General features: G+C 38.7%; 1 protein-coding gene across 1 annotated transcript in view; it reads right to left on the bottom strand.

The window, feature by feature from the left end:
- The window catches only part of LOC133562240 (eukaryotic translation initiation factor 3 subunit H), a 101338-nt gene that overhangs the window by 66290 nt on the left and 18606 nt on the right, over positions 1–16442 (bottom strand). The window contains exon 2 of the mRNA XM_061916245.1: positions 10974–11130. Coding sequence (XP_061772229.1) covers positions 10974–11130 — 157 coding nt within the window. The remainder of the gene's footprint in view (positions 1–10973; positions 11131–16442) is intronic.

Genomic DNA, 16442 nt, shown 5'->3' on the forward strand with positions numbered 1-16442 from the left:
ATCAACATGCAACTGCAATATATGTAGCATGCAAAAAAGCAGACACAATAGACTAACATTCACACCTGTGTCAAGTGACAGTACACAAGATCATACTGCATTCAGTGTGTGACAAAAACTGTTACTGAGAATGTGAAGCACAAACGAGGAAATTGTGTTTGTAAAATCTTCCATTGTTAGTCACAGAAATCCATTCCCTTTCTACTGCTTGTTTTTCTTTTTAAAGAAAGTAACAGGATCAAAAACATATCAACCATGCTACTTGTGTGGATCCACTGCATACAGCAGCCCCAACGGTTCTTGCATTAAATCCTACACATCTTTCCATACATTTCTCCATGACACAAGGTCGGCCTATGCAAGGTCATGTGCAATGTCAGTAAAGGTTTTTTCCGCTCCTAATAAAGGCCTTTTTTCTGCGCAAGCTCAGTTATTCTGCCGTGCTCACTTATATTTGTCATGTTTATTTCAGCTCATCTGTGCTCAAACAGTGGCTCCACACTGGCACCTGTTGATAAAAAACAGCATAGCACATTGACAGCTTAGAGGCTCCCAGCCATGTGCTTTTCAGTCCTTTTTACAGTGTGTACAGATCAGATCAAGAAAGTGTGTCATTCTTCAACCAATCTTTGCCTATATACTGATACTAGCTACTTTTATGATGACTTTTTTGACTTGGCTTGCCATCATTTTAATTGTAGCGTACTGGCAGACCTTCATTTGTGTAGCTTTCTGTCAAAGCTAAGGACAATACTTTGACATGGTTTGCTACAAATTACACTGACATTAGGGGTTGTTGGACCAAAATATATGGATGATGTCATGAACAGCACATTACCGAGTGACGTATGCAAAGATATATTCAATCTATTAGGATTGCTTGCAACTAATAAATCAAAGTGAAAGAAAAGGAAAACCGTTTTTGCATATTAGTGTAAAGCTACATTCACAAAATGAGACAATTGAACAATTTAGTGTCAAGTAGATGCGGCAACAAGCAGCACCAGCAGGCCTTATTACAACTTGTTCTAATTTAAAAATGTCCAACCATTAAAATCGGTCGTTTTTCTCTCTGTTGTGGCTTGTACTGCCACTCGGCTCCTCGACTCCTCCCCTACCTTCCAGTATGGTCGCTTATTTGTGATGTCAGTCTATTGTGCACTCTTATAAACAAAAGCAACATGGTGCTAGTGCTGCAGGATTTATCGGTTTAATTTCAAAATCCGATTATTTAATTATGACGATGCAACAAAAACAACATCGTAAAATCAAAGTTCCTCTCTAAAATGTCTGGCGTCTCCAAGCTAGGCCTCTCTTTCCTGTGAGATTCTCTGCACTCTAGCCTGCAGAGATATTCATATATACCTAAATACACATGTACAAAATCCAAAATCGGTGAAGTTGGCAAGTTGTGTAAATCGTAAAGAAAAACAGAATACAATGATTTGCTAATAACCCTTTTCAAACTATATTCAATTTAATTGACCGCAAAGACAAAACACTTAATGTTTGAACTGGAAAATTTTGTTGTTTTATGCAAATATTAGCTAATTTGGAATTTGATGCCTGCAACATGTTTCAAAAAAGCTGGCACAAGTGGCAAAATAGTTGAGGAATGCTCATCAAACACTTATTTTGAACATTCCACAGGTGAACAGTCTAATTGCGAACAGGTGGGTGCTATGATTGGGTATAGAAACAGCTTCCATGAAATGCTCAGTCATTCACAAACAATGATGGGGCGAGGGTCATCACTTTGAACAAATGCGTGAGCAAATGGTCAAACAGTTTAAGAACAACATTTCTCAACCAGCTATTATAAGGAGTTTAGGGATTTCACCATATATTGTCCGTAATATCATCAAAAGGTTCAGAGAATCTGGAGAAATCACTGCAGTACTGCTACTGCATTAAAAAGCAACATCAGTGTGTAAAGGATATCACCACATGGGCTCAGAAGCACTTCAGAAAACCACTGTCAGTAACTACAGTTAGTCGCTACATCTGTAAGTTTAAGTTAAAGCTCTACTATGCAAAGCAAAAGCCATTTATCAAAAACACCTAATAACGCCGCTGGGCCCGAGCTCATCTAAGATTGACTGATGCAAAGTGAAAAAGTGTTCTGTGGTCCGACGAGTCCACATTTGAAATTGTTTTTGGAAACTGTGGACGTTCTGTCCTCCGGAACGAACAAAAAAAGAACCATCCGAATTGTTGTAGGCGCAAAGTTCAAAAGCCAGCTTCTGTGATGGTGTATTAGTGCCCAGAGCATGGGTAACTTACACATCTGTGAAGGCACCATTAATGCTGATAGGTACATAGAGGTTTTGGAGCAACATACACTATATTGCCAAAAGTATTCGGCCACCTGCCTTGACTCACAAATGAACTTGAAGTGCAATCCCATTCCTAACTTATAGAGTACAATACGATGTCGGTCCACCTTTTGCAGCTATTACAGCTTCAACTCTTCCTGGAAGGCTGTCCACAAGGTTGTGGAGTGTGTTAAGAGGAATTTTTGATCATTCTTCCAAAAGCGCATTGGTGAGGTCACACACTGATGTTGGTCGAGAAGGCCTGACTCTCAGTCTCAATTCTAATTTATCCCAAAGGTGTTCAATTGGGTTTAGGTCAGGACTGTGTGCAGGCCAGTCAAGTTTATACACATCAAAATTTGTCATCCATGTCTTTATAGACCTAGCTTTGTGCACATTCATGTTGGAAGAGGAAGAGCCCTGCTCCAAACTGTTCCCACAAGGTTGGGAGCATGGAATTGTCCAAAATGTTTTGGTATCCCGGAGCATTCCAAATTCCTTTCACTGGAACTAAGGGGCCAAGCCCATTTCCTGAAAAACAACACCACACCATAATTCCTCCTCCACTAAATTTCACATTAGGCACAATGCAGTCCGAAATGTACTGTTCTCCTGGCAACCTTCAAACCCAGACTCGTCCATCAGATTGCCAGATGGAAAAGCGTGATTCATCACTCCAGAGAACGCATCTCTACTGCTCTAGAGTCCGGTGGCGACGTGCTTTATACCACTGCATCCGATGCTTTGCATTGGACTTGGGGATGTATGGCTAAGATGCAGCTGATCTGCAATGGAAACCCATTCTATGAAGCTCGCTGCGTACTGTACGTTGGCTAATTGGAAGGTCTCATGAAGTTTAGAGCTCTGTAGCAACTGACTGTACAGAAAGCCAGCGACCTCTTTGCACGATGCGCTTCAGCATCCGCTGACCCCTCTGTCAGTTTACGTGGCCTACCACTTCGTGGCTGAGTTGCTGTTGTTCCCAAACTCTTCCATTTTCTTATTATAAAACAGACAGTTAACTTTAGAATATTTAGGAGCGAGGAAATTTCACGACTGGATTTGTTGCACAGGTGGCATCCTATGACATGTTCACGCTGAAAGCGACCCATTCTTTCACAAATGTTTGTAGAAACAGTCTCCATTATTAAGTGCTTGATTGTATACACCTGTGACCGGGCCAAGAGATTAGGACACGTGATTCCAATCATTTGGATGGGTGGCCAAATATTTTTGGCAATATAGTGTTTGTTGCCATCCAAGCAACGTTATCATGAACGCTGCCATCAACAATCTCCTTCCAGTCGCAGTCTACCAATGCTGAGCTAAAAAGGCCAATGAGCTCGCCCTCGCTGACGTCACACTTCACTTGGCAACAGGCACAACCTCTTGAAGCCACACACTCCCGCACTCTTTTCTCATTAAAACATCTCTCAACTACATACACCAGATATTTGAAAGTTTGGAAAGTGACAACTGTAATTCGTCTTTTAAATTAATTTTCCTAATACTTATTAATAGTGAAAGTGATGAGTGCGTCTTTGCGCCATGCATTGATGCAGTAATCAAATACAAATGGTCATGAAAGATAAAGTGTTGGCCTTTTAGTTTGCTCTACCGCTAAGACTTCTGGGAAGTGTAGTTGCTCCAAACATAATAAGAGCTACAATAGCGCCATAGAATGACATATGCTACAATATTAATACATAAGTACAATACATAAGTATTTTTTCCCAATATGGATGGAAGATATATAAGATATGTTGTGAATGAAGGTTCATGGAAAGACATGGAGAAGGTGAAGGATTGAATACAAGCCTACTCCCTACTCCTTTTCAGATATGTTGAAGGTGCCAAAGTAACCAATTGAGGTTCCCTAATGATAGTTGCTAAAAATGCCTTAAACGAATTATTCTTAACCAAAATCAAATTACAAAAACATAAAGCTTAGAGACACTATTTCATCATCTTAATAACACTTTGCCGTCCTGGTGAAATGTGTAAACCATAGATGTTTAAAAATGGCTGTGGGGGCATTTTTGGAACACAGCTTTTTAAAAGAAACCTGTAAAGCACATTGAAGAAATAAAATCAAAACTGAAAAAACAAAGTCAAAAATCATAAAACAATGAGAAAAGGCTGAAATGTGGACGCAAAAAACAAATATCACAAATATGTGTAGTAGGGCTGGGCGATATATCGATATACACGATATATTGCGGGTTTGTCTCTGTGCGATATAGAAAATGACTATCGTGATATTCGAATATACGTTCTCACGCAGTTACTTTTAGCTGCTGTCATTACACTACAGGCTCTTCCCACTCTGTTGTCTCTCCTTCTCACAGACAGCAAGCGCACTTACACACGCCACCTACTGTCACGTCATACGTATACGCCCTCGCAGAGCAGAGAGGTAGCAGCTGTGATGCTAGCGAAGCCGTGCGAGTGGTAATAAGAGAGAAAGAAAGTGCGAATCCGGTAACAAATAAAGGAAAAATTAATTCCCAAGAAATACAGCAGGGGGTCCATCGTTTGGCTTCAAGTGGGAATATGTCAAACAGACAACCTTAATTTGTCAAGTGTGGTGCTAAAGCGTTACCAAAAGTAGCACTACGGCTAATATGTAGCATCATTTCAAAAGTCCCCTGCTAGAGAATGAATAGTGTTTACTCCGCCTGTCAACATCTCCGTCTGGTGCCACACGCCCACCAACTCATGCACAAAAGTGCACTTTATTTATTTTAAACTATTGTAGTGGCGTTCTGTACAAAAAGTGCACTTTAAGTTAGTGCTGTTTTGATATGTCAACTTCATGACATCTTGCACAAAAGTGCACTAATAGCTTGTTTTAAAATGTCTCTGACAATCTTGCACTTTCTGTTTTGGAAATGACATGAATGTGTGTGCCACTGCTTAATAACTGTTTAATAAATACAGTTTTGATCAATTGACTTGGCTTAGTTGCGATTTCCTTCTCTGCATGAAAGTTTAAAATGAGCATATATAAATGCTGGCCTGGGAACGCCTCGGGATCCCCCGGGAAGAGCTAGACGAAGTGGCTGGAGATAGGGAAGTCTGGGCTTCCCTGCTTAGGCTGCTGCCCCCGCGACCCGACCTCGGATAAGCGGAAGATGATGGATGGATGGATGGATGGTTTTAATGTAGACACATAGAATCATCATCCTGCTAAGGCTAAGGCAAAATATCAAGATACATATCGTGTATCGCGATACAGCCTACAAATATTGAGATATTAAAAAAAGGCCATATTGCCCAGCCCTAATTTGTAGTATTGTTTCTTTAGTCTATGTCATTATAAATAACATGATGACATCAGCAACCCCAAGATAGAAATCGTAATCGAATATTGAGTATTCAAAGAAAAAAAATGGGATTTAATCTTGGGCCAAAGTCATGCAGCCATGCAGTCAGCTGTGTTAAAGCCAAGATAAAGCAATATGTGGACAATGTGTACCACAGTAAAGACTGGAGCTGAAATTCTCGCTGACCAGTCAGCCTGCAATGTTATTAGAAAGATTGATTAGGATAGAAGAAAATACTGGTAGTAGGCACATGGTACAGGTTATCACTAGCTTGTACTTACTGAAGCAAAGCTATTGTCCTCACTAATTATTTCTCAATATTGGCTTATTGACTGATTCCTTCAGAAGGATGTAGTTTTTTTTTGACACACATTTGCTTTTATGATATACAACTCGAACAAAGATCATCTTAAAATTACAGTTTATCAAATTCTTTGATAAAAAATCAGTACTGTATAAATTAGGGCAATACTTTTTTATTTAGACACTTCAGAACTCCTCTGTCTGTGTTGTTCCACTGCACCTTTGCAGAAGGTTGTGGTAACCTGTCCTGACAACAGTAGATATGAATCTCGAATAATTAGACGCTACAAAATAAACAAGAGAATGTCTAAGGGGGATAATGTAGTGGTAGGGCTGTTGTGCTCAAGATACAAAATAATTGAAATATGTTAAATGCATTTTTCATGTTTTGTTCACACACCCAGCCCGTGTACAAAGCCCATCAGTGGTTGTGATTAGTGAGATAAAATCTTGGCATGTATTGGGAAAATCTGTAACAGTAATTAATTTTGCAGTTAGCCATTTTAATCCATTACTCAACTACCATGAATACCTAAGCAGTCATTTCATTACAAGGTTTCTGCATTGATTATTTATGTACATTTAAAACCTCCGATACTCACAAACCATACATTTAGTAGGTTGCAGATACGAATGCACTCCGGTTACTTGTCTCTGTAACATTTTTAATGTAAATGTGAGGTGTGTTGGAAAGGCAAATTAATTCACTGTAAAAGGAACTTACATTTTAAATTAATAACACACTTATGGGGGTGACTCGTCACAGGTTTGACATAACAGGCACAAACAATAGATGTTACCCTAATACTGGGTTTTACTTCATAGACAATTACAAGTCAAGCCACCGTTTTATTGTTTTCCTTTGTTATTAGGGCAATTAATGTAATTATGTTGGTACCCGGTAGAAAACTACTATTTCTAAAAGTACTGCAAATGTTTGACACAGTACGTTTCATTGCACTAAATTAGTCTGATTACCTAAATAGTCTTTTTTTGTAGTTTAACACCTACATGTGAAGTCCAACTGTCCATGCACACCCTGTATTGCGACTATTGGTCAAACACCGTGTGCCTCTCATACACTGGCGGGTGCTGATTTGCTCTTCCAGTTGACAATGACTTCACAGCGAAACATTTTAGCTCTGTTGTACCTGATAATCGCTTTCATATTGGCAAATATTACGTGTCCAGTGGCTATGTTGATGTTAAATAGCAATAATCAATCAAGAAAAGATGTTAGATTGCACTACGAACATGACGCTATAATCAAAAAGGGTCAGGGCGAATGTAGGTCCGAAGCAAAGAAAGACTGGCAGGAGAGAATTGTTTCAAAAGGAATTTACGCATTGAGAATCAGAGTCTCGGAGTTAATATAAAATGCTCTGTGGATTGATGGAAGGAGGTTTAAATCCTTGGGAAAATGCAGTTCCTGCCCTGGCTGATACTGTTCCAGGTGAGGGTTGCTATTGTTCTGGACTATCTTGCCAGTTGTGTGGAATTCAGAGTTATTGTTCATCAGTTTGGAGTGCAGAAATGTGGCGTGAAGAGGTTTGTGTACACTTAATTTTTTGCCTTTAATATATATGCTTCGCTTCCATTGCACTCGTTTTTGTCCGGAAGTCTGAATGAAGTCACATTTTTCATTGCCTTGGTTACTTTCTTAAATAAATTTGTACGATTTTTTTTCTACAAACCATGCACTTTTTTTCTCCCATCAATGCACTTCAAAAATATATGTTCTTTTCATTTGTAAAGAAAAGGTATCCTCTTAATTCTAGTTGTTGCCTGTTTAGATTGAATAGTATCTGCTTCTGGTTATTAACCTGCGCACTGAGATATGCACGATATGAAGAGTCCCTTACGGCTGCACACACCCACTCGAGAGATCGGGTTTTCGCATAATCGAGGTGTGCCTGTCCAGTTTCTTAAAAAAACAAACACAATTGGATTAAGGGCTAAAGGATACTTATTTTGAGTCAACTATTTGAAAAATCTGACTAATTTAGTGCATCGACATGTACTGACAGACATTTGTCACACTGTCCTGTCATGTTGGTGTCTCCTCATTCGGAATCTGCAAGACTTCAGTTTTTATTCATATGACTTGTTAATACATTTAGTTATACTGTAATGTTTATATTGTTACTCTGCACGTGTCTAAAATTGTCAGAACTTGATTGTCAGTTAAGTAATGTCTCTCTCGTTCTACGTGTTCAGTATTGAAGTGCAACTTCGATCGTCAATACCTTATATAGCCATTTTATTTATTGCTTTGTTTGTGTATAATTGGCGACCAACAACCCCCTCAACATATTTTATTGCTTTTGGTTTAGAGTTTTGTTCAAGTGCAAAGTTTTGCCAACAAAGTATATTTTATTGTTATTTGTTTGTAAATTTAACAGTTTACATTTCTATGACAATGTTAAAATATACAATACAAGTCTATTGCATTTGAAAGGATAAACATGCACTATTATTATGTATTGTCATTACATCAGTGTAGGGCTTAGCAGTATTACAGTTAATACAGGTATATTTTCTGAATAGATACATACTTGAGACAATACCGCCATAAGGGTATCTTACAATGTGCCTTTGGTACGATTGTTTGCTCTTTTCTGCACCTGATGGGCAAAGCACACAACATTTGCTTTGGCTACACTTCCCCCCTTACGTGTGTACGTAGGCTTCTCTGACACACAATGACGCAACACAACAACATTTTCAAAAGAATATAGTGGCTCTGGTGCTCACTTCTCGACTTCTGAGTGATGCAATGCTTTGGTCACCGACTGCATTTGGCTATTGGTGAGTGACTATAGCTTTATTTATACATATATCAGTTTGCTTGGAAACCTATAGCTCTTCTTGTGGTGACTATCACTAATCTCTTCTGTTTTTATTGTTAAGCTCCGTTCAGTTATAAACTTAGCACAGCAGTTAGCAGTAGCTCCTCGCTGCTGTGTCAAATGTTTAGCTACTCCTCGGCTTGAAAGTGCCTCTCCCCATTACCCGTGCTGAATAACCTAGAATAGCGGCTGGGTGGCTAAAAAGTAGTTTCAAACTCGACAGCCAGCGGCCTTCACCGCAGTGAGCAAGTAGAAGCTCCATCTATCCCTACATAAGGCGTAAGGTGGTAAACCTAACGTTAATGAACAAAATAAACAAAAACTGCTTTTGACATGAGAACGGCTAACTTATTACCTTACAACAATACACAACAAATTACGTAACAAAAAAAATACTATATAAGTATATAGTACAAACCCCGTTTCCATATGAGTTGGGAAATTGTGTTAGATGTAAATATAAACGGAATACAATGATTTGCAAATCACTTTCAACCCATATTCAGTTGAATATGTTAGAAAGACAACATATTTGATATTTGATGTTAAAAATGATAAACCTTTTTGTTTTGCAAATAATCATTAACTTTAGAATTTGATGCCAGCAACACTGACAAAGAAGTTCGGAAAGGTGGCAATAAATACTGATAAAGTTGAGGAATGCTTATCAAACACTTATTTGGAACATCCCACAGGTGTGCAGGCTAATTGGGAACAGGTGGATGCCATGATTGGGTATAAAAGCTGCTGCCATGAAATGCTCAGTAATTCACAAACAAGGACGGGGCGAGGTTCACCACTTTGTAAGCAAATTGTCGAAATGTTTCAGAACAACATTTCTCAAGGGAGCTATTGCAAGGAATTTAGGGATTTTACCATCTACGGTCCGTAAAATCATCAAAAGGTTCAGAGAATCTGGAGAAATCACTGCACGTAAGCGATGATATTACAGACCTTTGATCCCTCAGGTGGTACTGCATCAAAAAACCAACATCAGTGTGTAAAGGATATCACCACATGGGCTAAGGAACACTTCATAAAACCACTGTCAGTAAATACAGTTGGTCGCTACATCTGTAAGTGCAAGTTAAAACTCTACTATGCAAAGCCAAACCCATTTATCAACAGCACCCAGAAACGCCGCCCACTTCACTGGGCCTGAGCTCATCTAAGATGGACTGATGCAAAGTGGAAAAGTTTCCTGTGGTCTGACGAGTCCACATTTCCAATTATATTTGGAAACTGTGGACGTGGTGTCCTCCAGAACAAAGAGGAAAATAACCATCCGGATTGTTATAGGCGCAAAGTTCAAAAGCCAGCATTTGTGAGGTATGAGGGTGTATTAGTGCCCAAAGCATGGGTAACTTACACATCTGTGAAGGCACCATTAATGCTGAAAGGTACATACAGGTTTTGGAGCAACATATGTTGTCATCCAAGCAAAGTTATCATGGACGCCCGTGCTTATTTCAGCAAGACAATGCCAAGCCACGTGTTACAACAGCGTGGCTTCGTAGTAAAAGAGTGCGGGTACTTTCGTGGCCCGCCTGCAGTCCAGACTTGTCTCCCATCGAAAATGTGTAGCGCATTATGAAGCGTAAAATACGAGAGCGGAGACCCCGGACTGTTGAACGACTGAAGCTTTACATAAAACAAGAATGGGAAAGAATTCCACTTTCAAAGCTTCAACAATAAGTTTCCTCAGTTCCCAAACGTTTATTGAGTTTGTTAAAGTTCAGTGATCAATAAATAATACTAATTTATAATAACAGTTTCAATGAAGTTGGTAACCTTGAGTATTAATTATTTAAATATCAGTCAGCATATATAATTCAAGCATTTTGCGAATTAAATGTTGGGAACACCACTGGATATGATGTCCGACAAATACATTTTGAAATTAAACACTTGAGGAATTACTTTGCCTTTGGCATTAAACGTCCGTGGTACACCCTCTTCTCCTCCCACTCACTGTCCTATTCCAGTCTGTTTTCTGCACTATTCATTCTGCTAACATATACAAATGCAAATGGCCACTTACACTTGTACAACAACGATAAATGTCTCAAAATGGCTGATAGTTATAACATTTAACATTTAAAGTGAAAAAGGTTTTGAAGGGTGTATGCATTTATTTACAGCTTTATTTCAGCCGTGCAATAAAGAGAAACATTCCATACCTTCATCAAAGTCTGCATCATCCTCAGTGTGCTGTGGGAAAGGGAAACAATTGGTGATCTCCAGCCGGTCATCAACCACAAGGCCCAACAAGACACCTTGAACCACTTCACTGCCCTGGCCCTCTTCCTGGTAGTGCTTGATGATCTTCAGAACCACCTGTGTCAACAGAAGAAGCGATGTCCATAATATTGTAATACTTCAGCCAAGGGCAGCACAGCAGCTTAGTTGTTAGCACATCTGCCTCAGAGTCAAAAGATCCGTTATTGATCCAATACTATGTAGTTACAAAGGCAGTATTGGCTAGGGGTGGAAAAAAATAATTGATACTCTAATCCATTACAATTTGAATGTGTGCGATTCATGAATCGATGGACAAAATGTCCAAACATCTGTTATTTGTGTATGTTAAAGTAATACAGACGGTTCAAAAAGTGGCCAATAACGCTTATGTTCACCAAACGTTAGTTCTATGTTTAGTTCTAATTAATCTAAAGAGAACTATTAACTAATTATCTTTTAATGTTATTTGTTACCGCGGTTAGGAAGGACACACACAGAAGAGGGAGAAGTAGAGGACAAGCTTCGCTAGCCGTGGCGCTAAGCTGGTTTGAATGTAGAGTAGTGAAAAAAATGCTTCGTACATTTTAACAAACATTTAATAGAAACCGCATTACAGCAGAAAGTAACCAGGTAAGAAGAGGAAATTAGCAAGTAGATGAATAAGTCAGGAGAGACAATAAATCCATAAAGTAAGACTATATGTCTGTCAGTCATAAATAGTATAACAGCTGGCTACGGCTTCAAGCCAATGGCTTTGGCTATGTGGTGGGTCTTCTGGGACAAGGATGGGAAGTGATGTGTTGTGGGGGTGAAAGGTTGTTACAAGTTTCCACAAGTTCCCTGCTTACTTCAGTAACTTACCATATCTCAAAAAATATCTCCTTGTGCCTCACTGACAACACAGCCTGTGTTTAATTCGATAAGATGACAAAACATTTAGCTAGTATCGATGTTATTAGAACACTAAAAAAGTTAGCAGTAAGATAAAGAACGAGTGAGCATCCGAGTAAACAAATGAAAGACTATCAACAAGTTGTGGCAATGATCCCGAAACATCGCCTGCTGCATGGTAAGTCTCAGCCCCTGCAGCTGACGGAAGGATTTTCATTTTGAAAGTGCAACTCCAAGGTATTGCTGGGATGTTACTGACGTCACATCCAGCGCACGTCCCTCCCAATGACTACACATGGTGGTCAAGTTAACTCTGTTTTCAATGGGTCCTAGGCACCGTATAGCCTTTCTCGAAGTAAAATGCTTTGTGTTTTCGGCTGTACAAATCCTTCAAAATACGAAAAGGATAAACCTTTCTTCAGAGTTCCTTTAAAAAAAATTTAAAAGGGAGGAAAAGTGCAAGATTTTACGGAACGACAAGAAAAGCAGCACACACTCCAGTCCAAGGAAGAAGAATTGAGGAATGCATGAGTTTGCAGTTATTGCTTAATTGAAGATTTGTTTGAATGCATTAAATAGTTCATTATTTATTAGTGATATTATTTGTATCTCTTAAACAAACGTTTGCTACAAGTGTTTTAAAAAGCACCAACTCGGCGAGTGTAAATATAAGAAAGCAAATGTGAGCAAAACATAAAAGAGTTACGATTTTACAAAAGACAGCAATCCTAAACGAAGCTTTCAGCTCATACGCAATTGTTGACATCCATAGTTAATTTTGATAAAGACGGCGAAAAACACGCTACTCGTAATTGGCGCATGCAACAGCAACAAACATTTGTCGTTGCAAAGTTAAATCATGAAATGCAACCTTACCCGAGTAAAAACTATGTAAATTTACCCGCGACAGTCTTGATAGCAATTTCCTTGACCCACCCACACACAAATAAGTTGGAGACCTCCATGCTTTTTTAAGTTTTCATCGGATTCGTCACGTAGAATGGCGTCTGGTGCACAATAGTTTGATAAGTCTGAGAACACAACCGACGCACACCGTATTTTTCGGAGTATAAGTCACACCTGCCATAAATGCATAATAAATAAGGAAAAAAACATATATAAGCCGCACTGCACTATAAGTCGCATTTTTTGGGGAAATTTATTTGACAAAATCCAACACCAAGAATAGACATTTGAAAGGCAATTTAAAATTAAAGCCGCAAGCAGCGATGGACGTGACCGAGTATATATGGAAGTGGCTGAGGAGAGGGAAGTCTGGGCTTCCCCGATATAAGTTAGAACAACACACTACTTTGTATTACATTGTAGTTTTTACATTCCATAACGTGTCTACTGGCAGATATAAGTTAGAACTATACACTAGTTTTTATTATAAATGTTGTGGTTTTTACCTTACATAACAAATCTACTGACAGATATTAGTTAGAACTATACACTACTTTGTATTACAAATGTTGTAGTTGTTATCTTCCATAATGTGTCCACTGACAGATATAAGTTAGAACTATACACTACTTTGTATCATAAATGATGTAAGTTTTACCTTCCATAACGTGTCTACTGACAGATATAAGTTACAACTACACACTACTTTGTAATATGTTGTAGATTTAACCTTCCATAACGTGTCTACTGACAGATATAAGTTAGAACTACTTAGTATTATAAATGTTGTAGTTTTTATCTTCCATGATGTGTCTACTGACAGATATAAGTTAGAATGAAAATATATGGGTACGGCTAGTAGCTACTATTAGCAAACAGATAGCTCTACCAACTCGGCGCATAAAAAGTGCAGATGGCCTTAAAACGCCACAACAGTCAGGCACCATATGTACGTACCCAAAATAAAGACTCGACATACAAAGAAATTCAATCGGAGCAGAAACATAGGAGGAAACGGGACTAAAACCTGATGCTAACCGTCCATTGAAAATACATGGGTACGATTAGAAGCTACTATTAGCAAACAGATAGACTTACCAACTCGGCGTAATATCTTAACATCGACACACGCTCTCGTCGCAACTCAGCCCTGATGGTCGGCACCTATAAGTTTACAATTAGTTGTAAAATGTTGGACGGTTGTTTTTACGATATACAGGCAAACGACAACTTTAAAACATACCGGCTTAGCTACGGCACCTGGCAGTCATCTTGGTATAGACGATCACAGCCCCTCCCTCACGAATGATGGCTCGTGCGCACCAGCAGCAGACGGTACGGGGAAAAAAAACATCTCCCCCACTGTGTCTGCGCACGGCGCCCATCTTTGAAATGGTTTTCAGCGCAGCGGTTCTTTGAAGGCTGATAAAATCAAAACCGGAGCAGTAGGAATAACTCTTTCATCAACCTTTAATCAGAAGGGTTCAATCTCTCTCCTGTGGTAGTTTGAAGCCGACACGACAAACGTGCTCAGAGGAGATAATGTTTGAAAAATGACCGGTTTTTACAAAACTTTTGTTTTGAAGGGGGAATTGTAAACTTCCTGTTGATTTTTGCTGGGCGTTGTCATTATATGAAATGTAGGTCTAAGTGAGACCTACATAGAGGTTTTTGTTTCATGTCTCTACGACATTCCTACTGGAAGTTACAGGCAGTTTTGTCTGTGTTTTCTTCCTAGGAGCAGTTTTGTCCGTGTTTTATTCCTAGGGGGCGCTAGAGCACAATTTTGAGTTTTGGGGTTAGGTTTTTTTGATTAGATCGCAATATTCGCCAGTCCTGATGTGTGTCCAGTTTGGTGAGTTTTGAAGCATGTTAAAGGCGTCAAATTACAGCTCAAAGAGGCAAAGGTGAGTGTTTTTACAAAACTTTTGTTTTGAAAGGGGAATTGCAAACTTCCTGTTGTTTTATGCTGAAGGATGTCAGTGTATGAAATCTAGGTCTAAGTGAGACCTACATTAAGGTTTTTGTTTCATGTCGCTACAACATTCCTACTGGAAGTTACAGGCAGTTTTGTCTGTGTTTTCTTCCTAGGGGGCGCTAGAGCGCAATTATTAGTTTTGGGGATAGGTTTTTTGAGTAAATCGCAATGTTTGCCAGTCCTGATGTGTGTGTCAAATTTGGTGAGTTTTGAAGCATGTTTAGGGGGTCAAATTACAGCGCAAAGCTACGGAATAATAATAAAGAAAGAAAAATAGAAAGAATAAAACGCTAGAAATTCAATAGGGTCCTCTGTCCCAAAGGGACATTTGGTCCCTAATAAATAAAGAATAGTGAACAAAAGGCTGAATAAGTGTATGTTATATGACGCATAAATAACCAACTGAGAAGGTGCCTGATATGTTAACGTAACATATTATGGTAAGAGTCATTCAAATAACTACAACACATAGAACATGCTATACGTTTACCAAACAATCTGTCACTCCTAATTGCTAAATCCGATGAAATCTTATACGTCTAGTCTCTTACGTGAATGAGCTAAATAATATTATTTGATATTGTACGGTAATGTGTTAATAATTGCACACATAAGTCGCTCCTGAGTATAAGTCGCACCCCGGGCAAAACTATGAAAAAAAATGCGACTTGTAGTCCGAAAAATACAGTAATCCTTGATATCACTCGACAAATCTGTTTTGATAAAGTCTAGGGATCTATTGCATTGCATAGTTTGATTTGTTTGCTCGTATCTGCTTTTTGCAGTAAGATTTAATTCTCAGATAGAATTTTTTGTGTTTGTCACACAAAAAAATTGAGTCACAAATTTTTTCCATACTTTTTAAAGAAACCCTTGAATACAAATCACAGAGACAATTAAAAACAAGTTTTTCTTTAATTTAATCCAATTCTAGTAGTTTGAAATGATACTGCATACACTGCATCTTATTCACAGCAGAATTCTAATTTGTGCAATGATGTTATTTTTAGACAAGATATAAATTGTACTTTTTATTGAATAATTTTCAAATAATGAAATTAACAGCTTATTTTGGGAAACAATACTTCTGCTTGAATACAATAGTTTTGTTAACAAAAATGTAGCATTGCACATTGTATGCATATAAACATTTTCCAACATTGTTGATCTACAATGAGGTAATTGCATGTGAGTATTCTGAGCAACCCTGGAGTGGAAGAGTTGTGCACATTTGGAATGATACATGAGTCTCATAAAGTGTGAATAAAATGTTACTTAACTTCTGTGGGGGGTATATTTGGACACGTATTTCAGAACATCCATACACCATTGTATGCATTTAATTTTTAATGCCCGATAAAAATGGGCCAACAGGAAAAGCCTCCTGAATGAAAGGCTCGTTTGACCTCTAATGTTGTGTCACCGGCTCCAGCAGCGTAAGGCTGTGGCTTATTTAAACACATATTTGTTTTTAGACATATGCACACGCACAAAACTAGCAAGCAAAGGAGAACAGCTAAACCAAAGAGTTAAAAAGGCAGGGCAATGGGTCTAAATGAAAAGGTAGAGAACATCAACTCAAAGCATAGTGTGGAGGGTGTGGAGCATAAATCACAGTGATACCAGTGTGGGC

This window comes from Nerophis ophidion, linkage group LG11, assembly GCF_033978795.1.
Source record: "Nerophis ophidion isolate RoL-2023_Sa linkage group LG11, RoL_Noph_v1.0, whole genome shotgun sequence".
Classification (NCBI taxonomy): domain Eukaryota; kingdom Metazoa; phylum Chordata; class Actinopteri; order Syngnathiformes; family Syngnathidae; genus Nerophis; species Nerophis ophidion.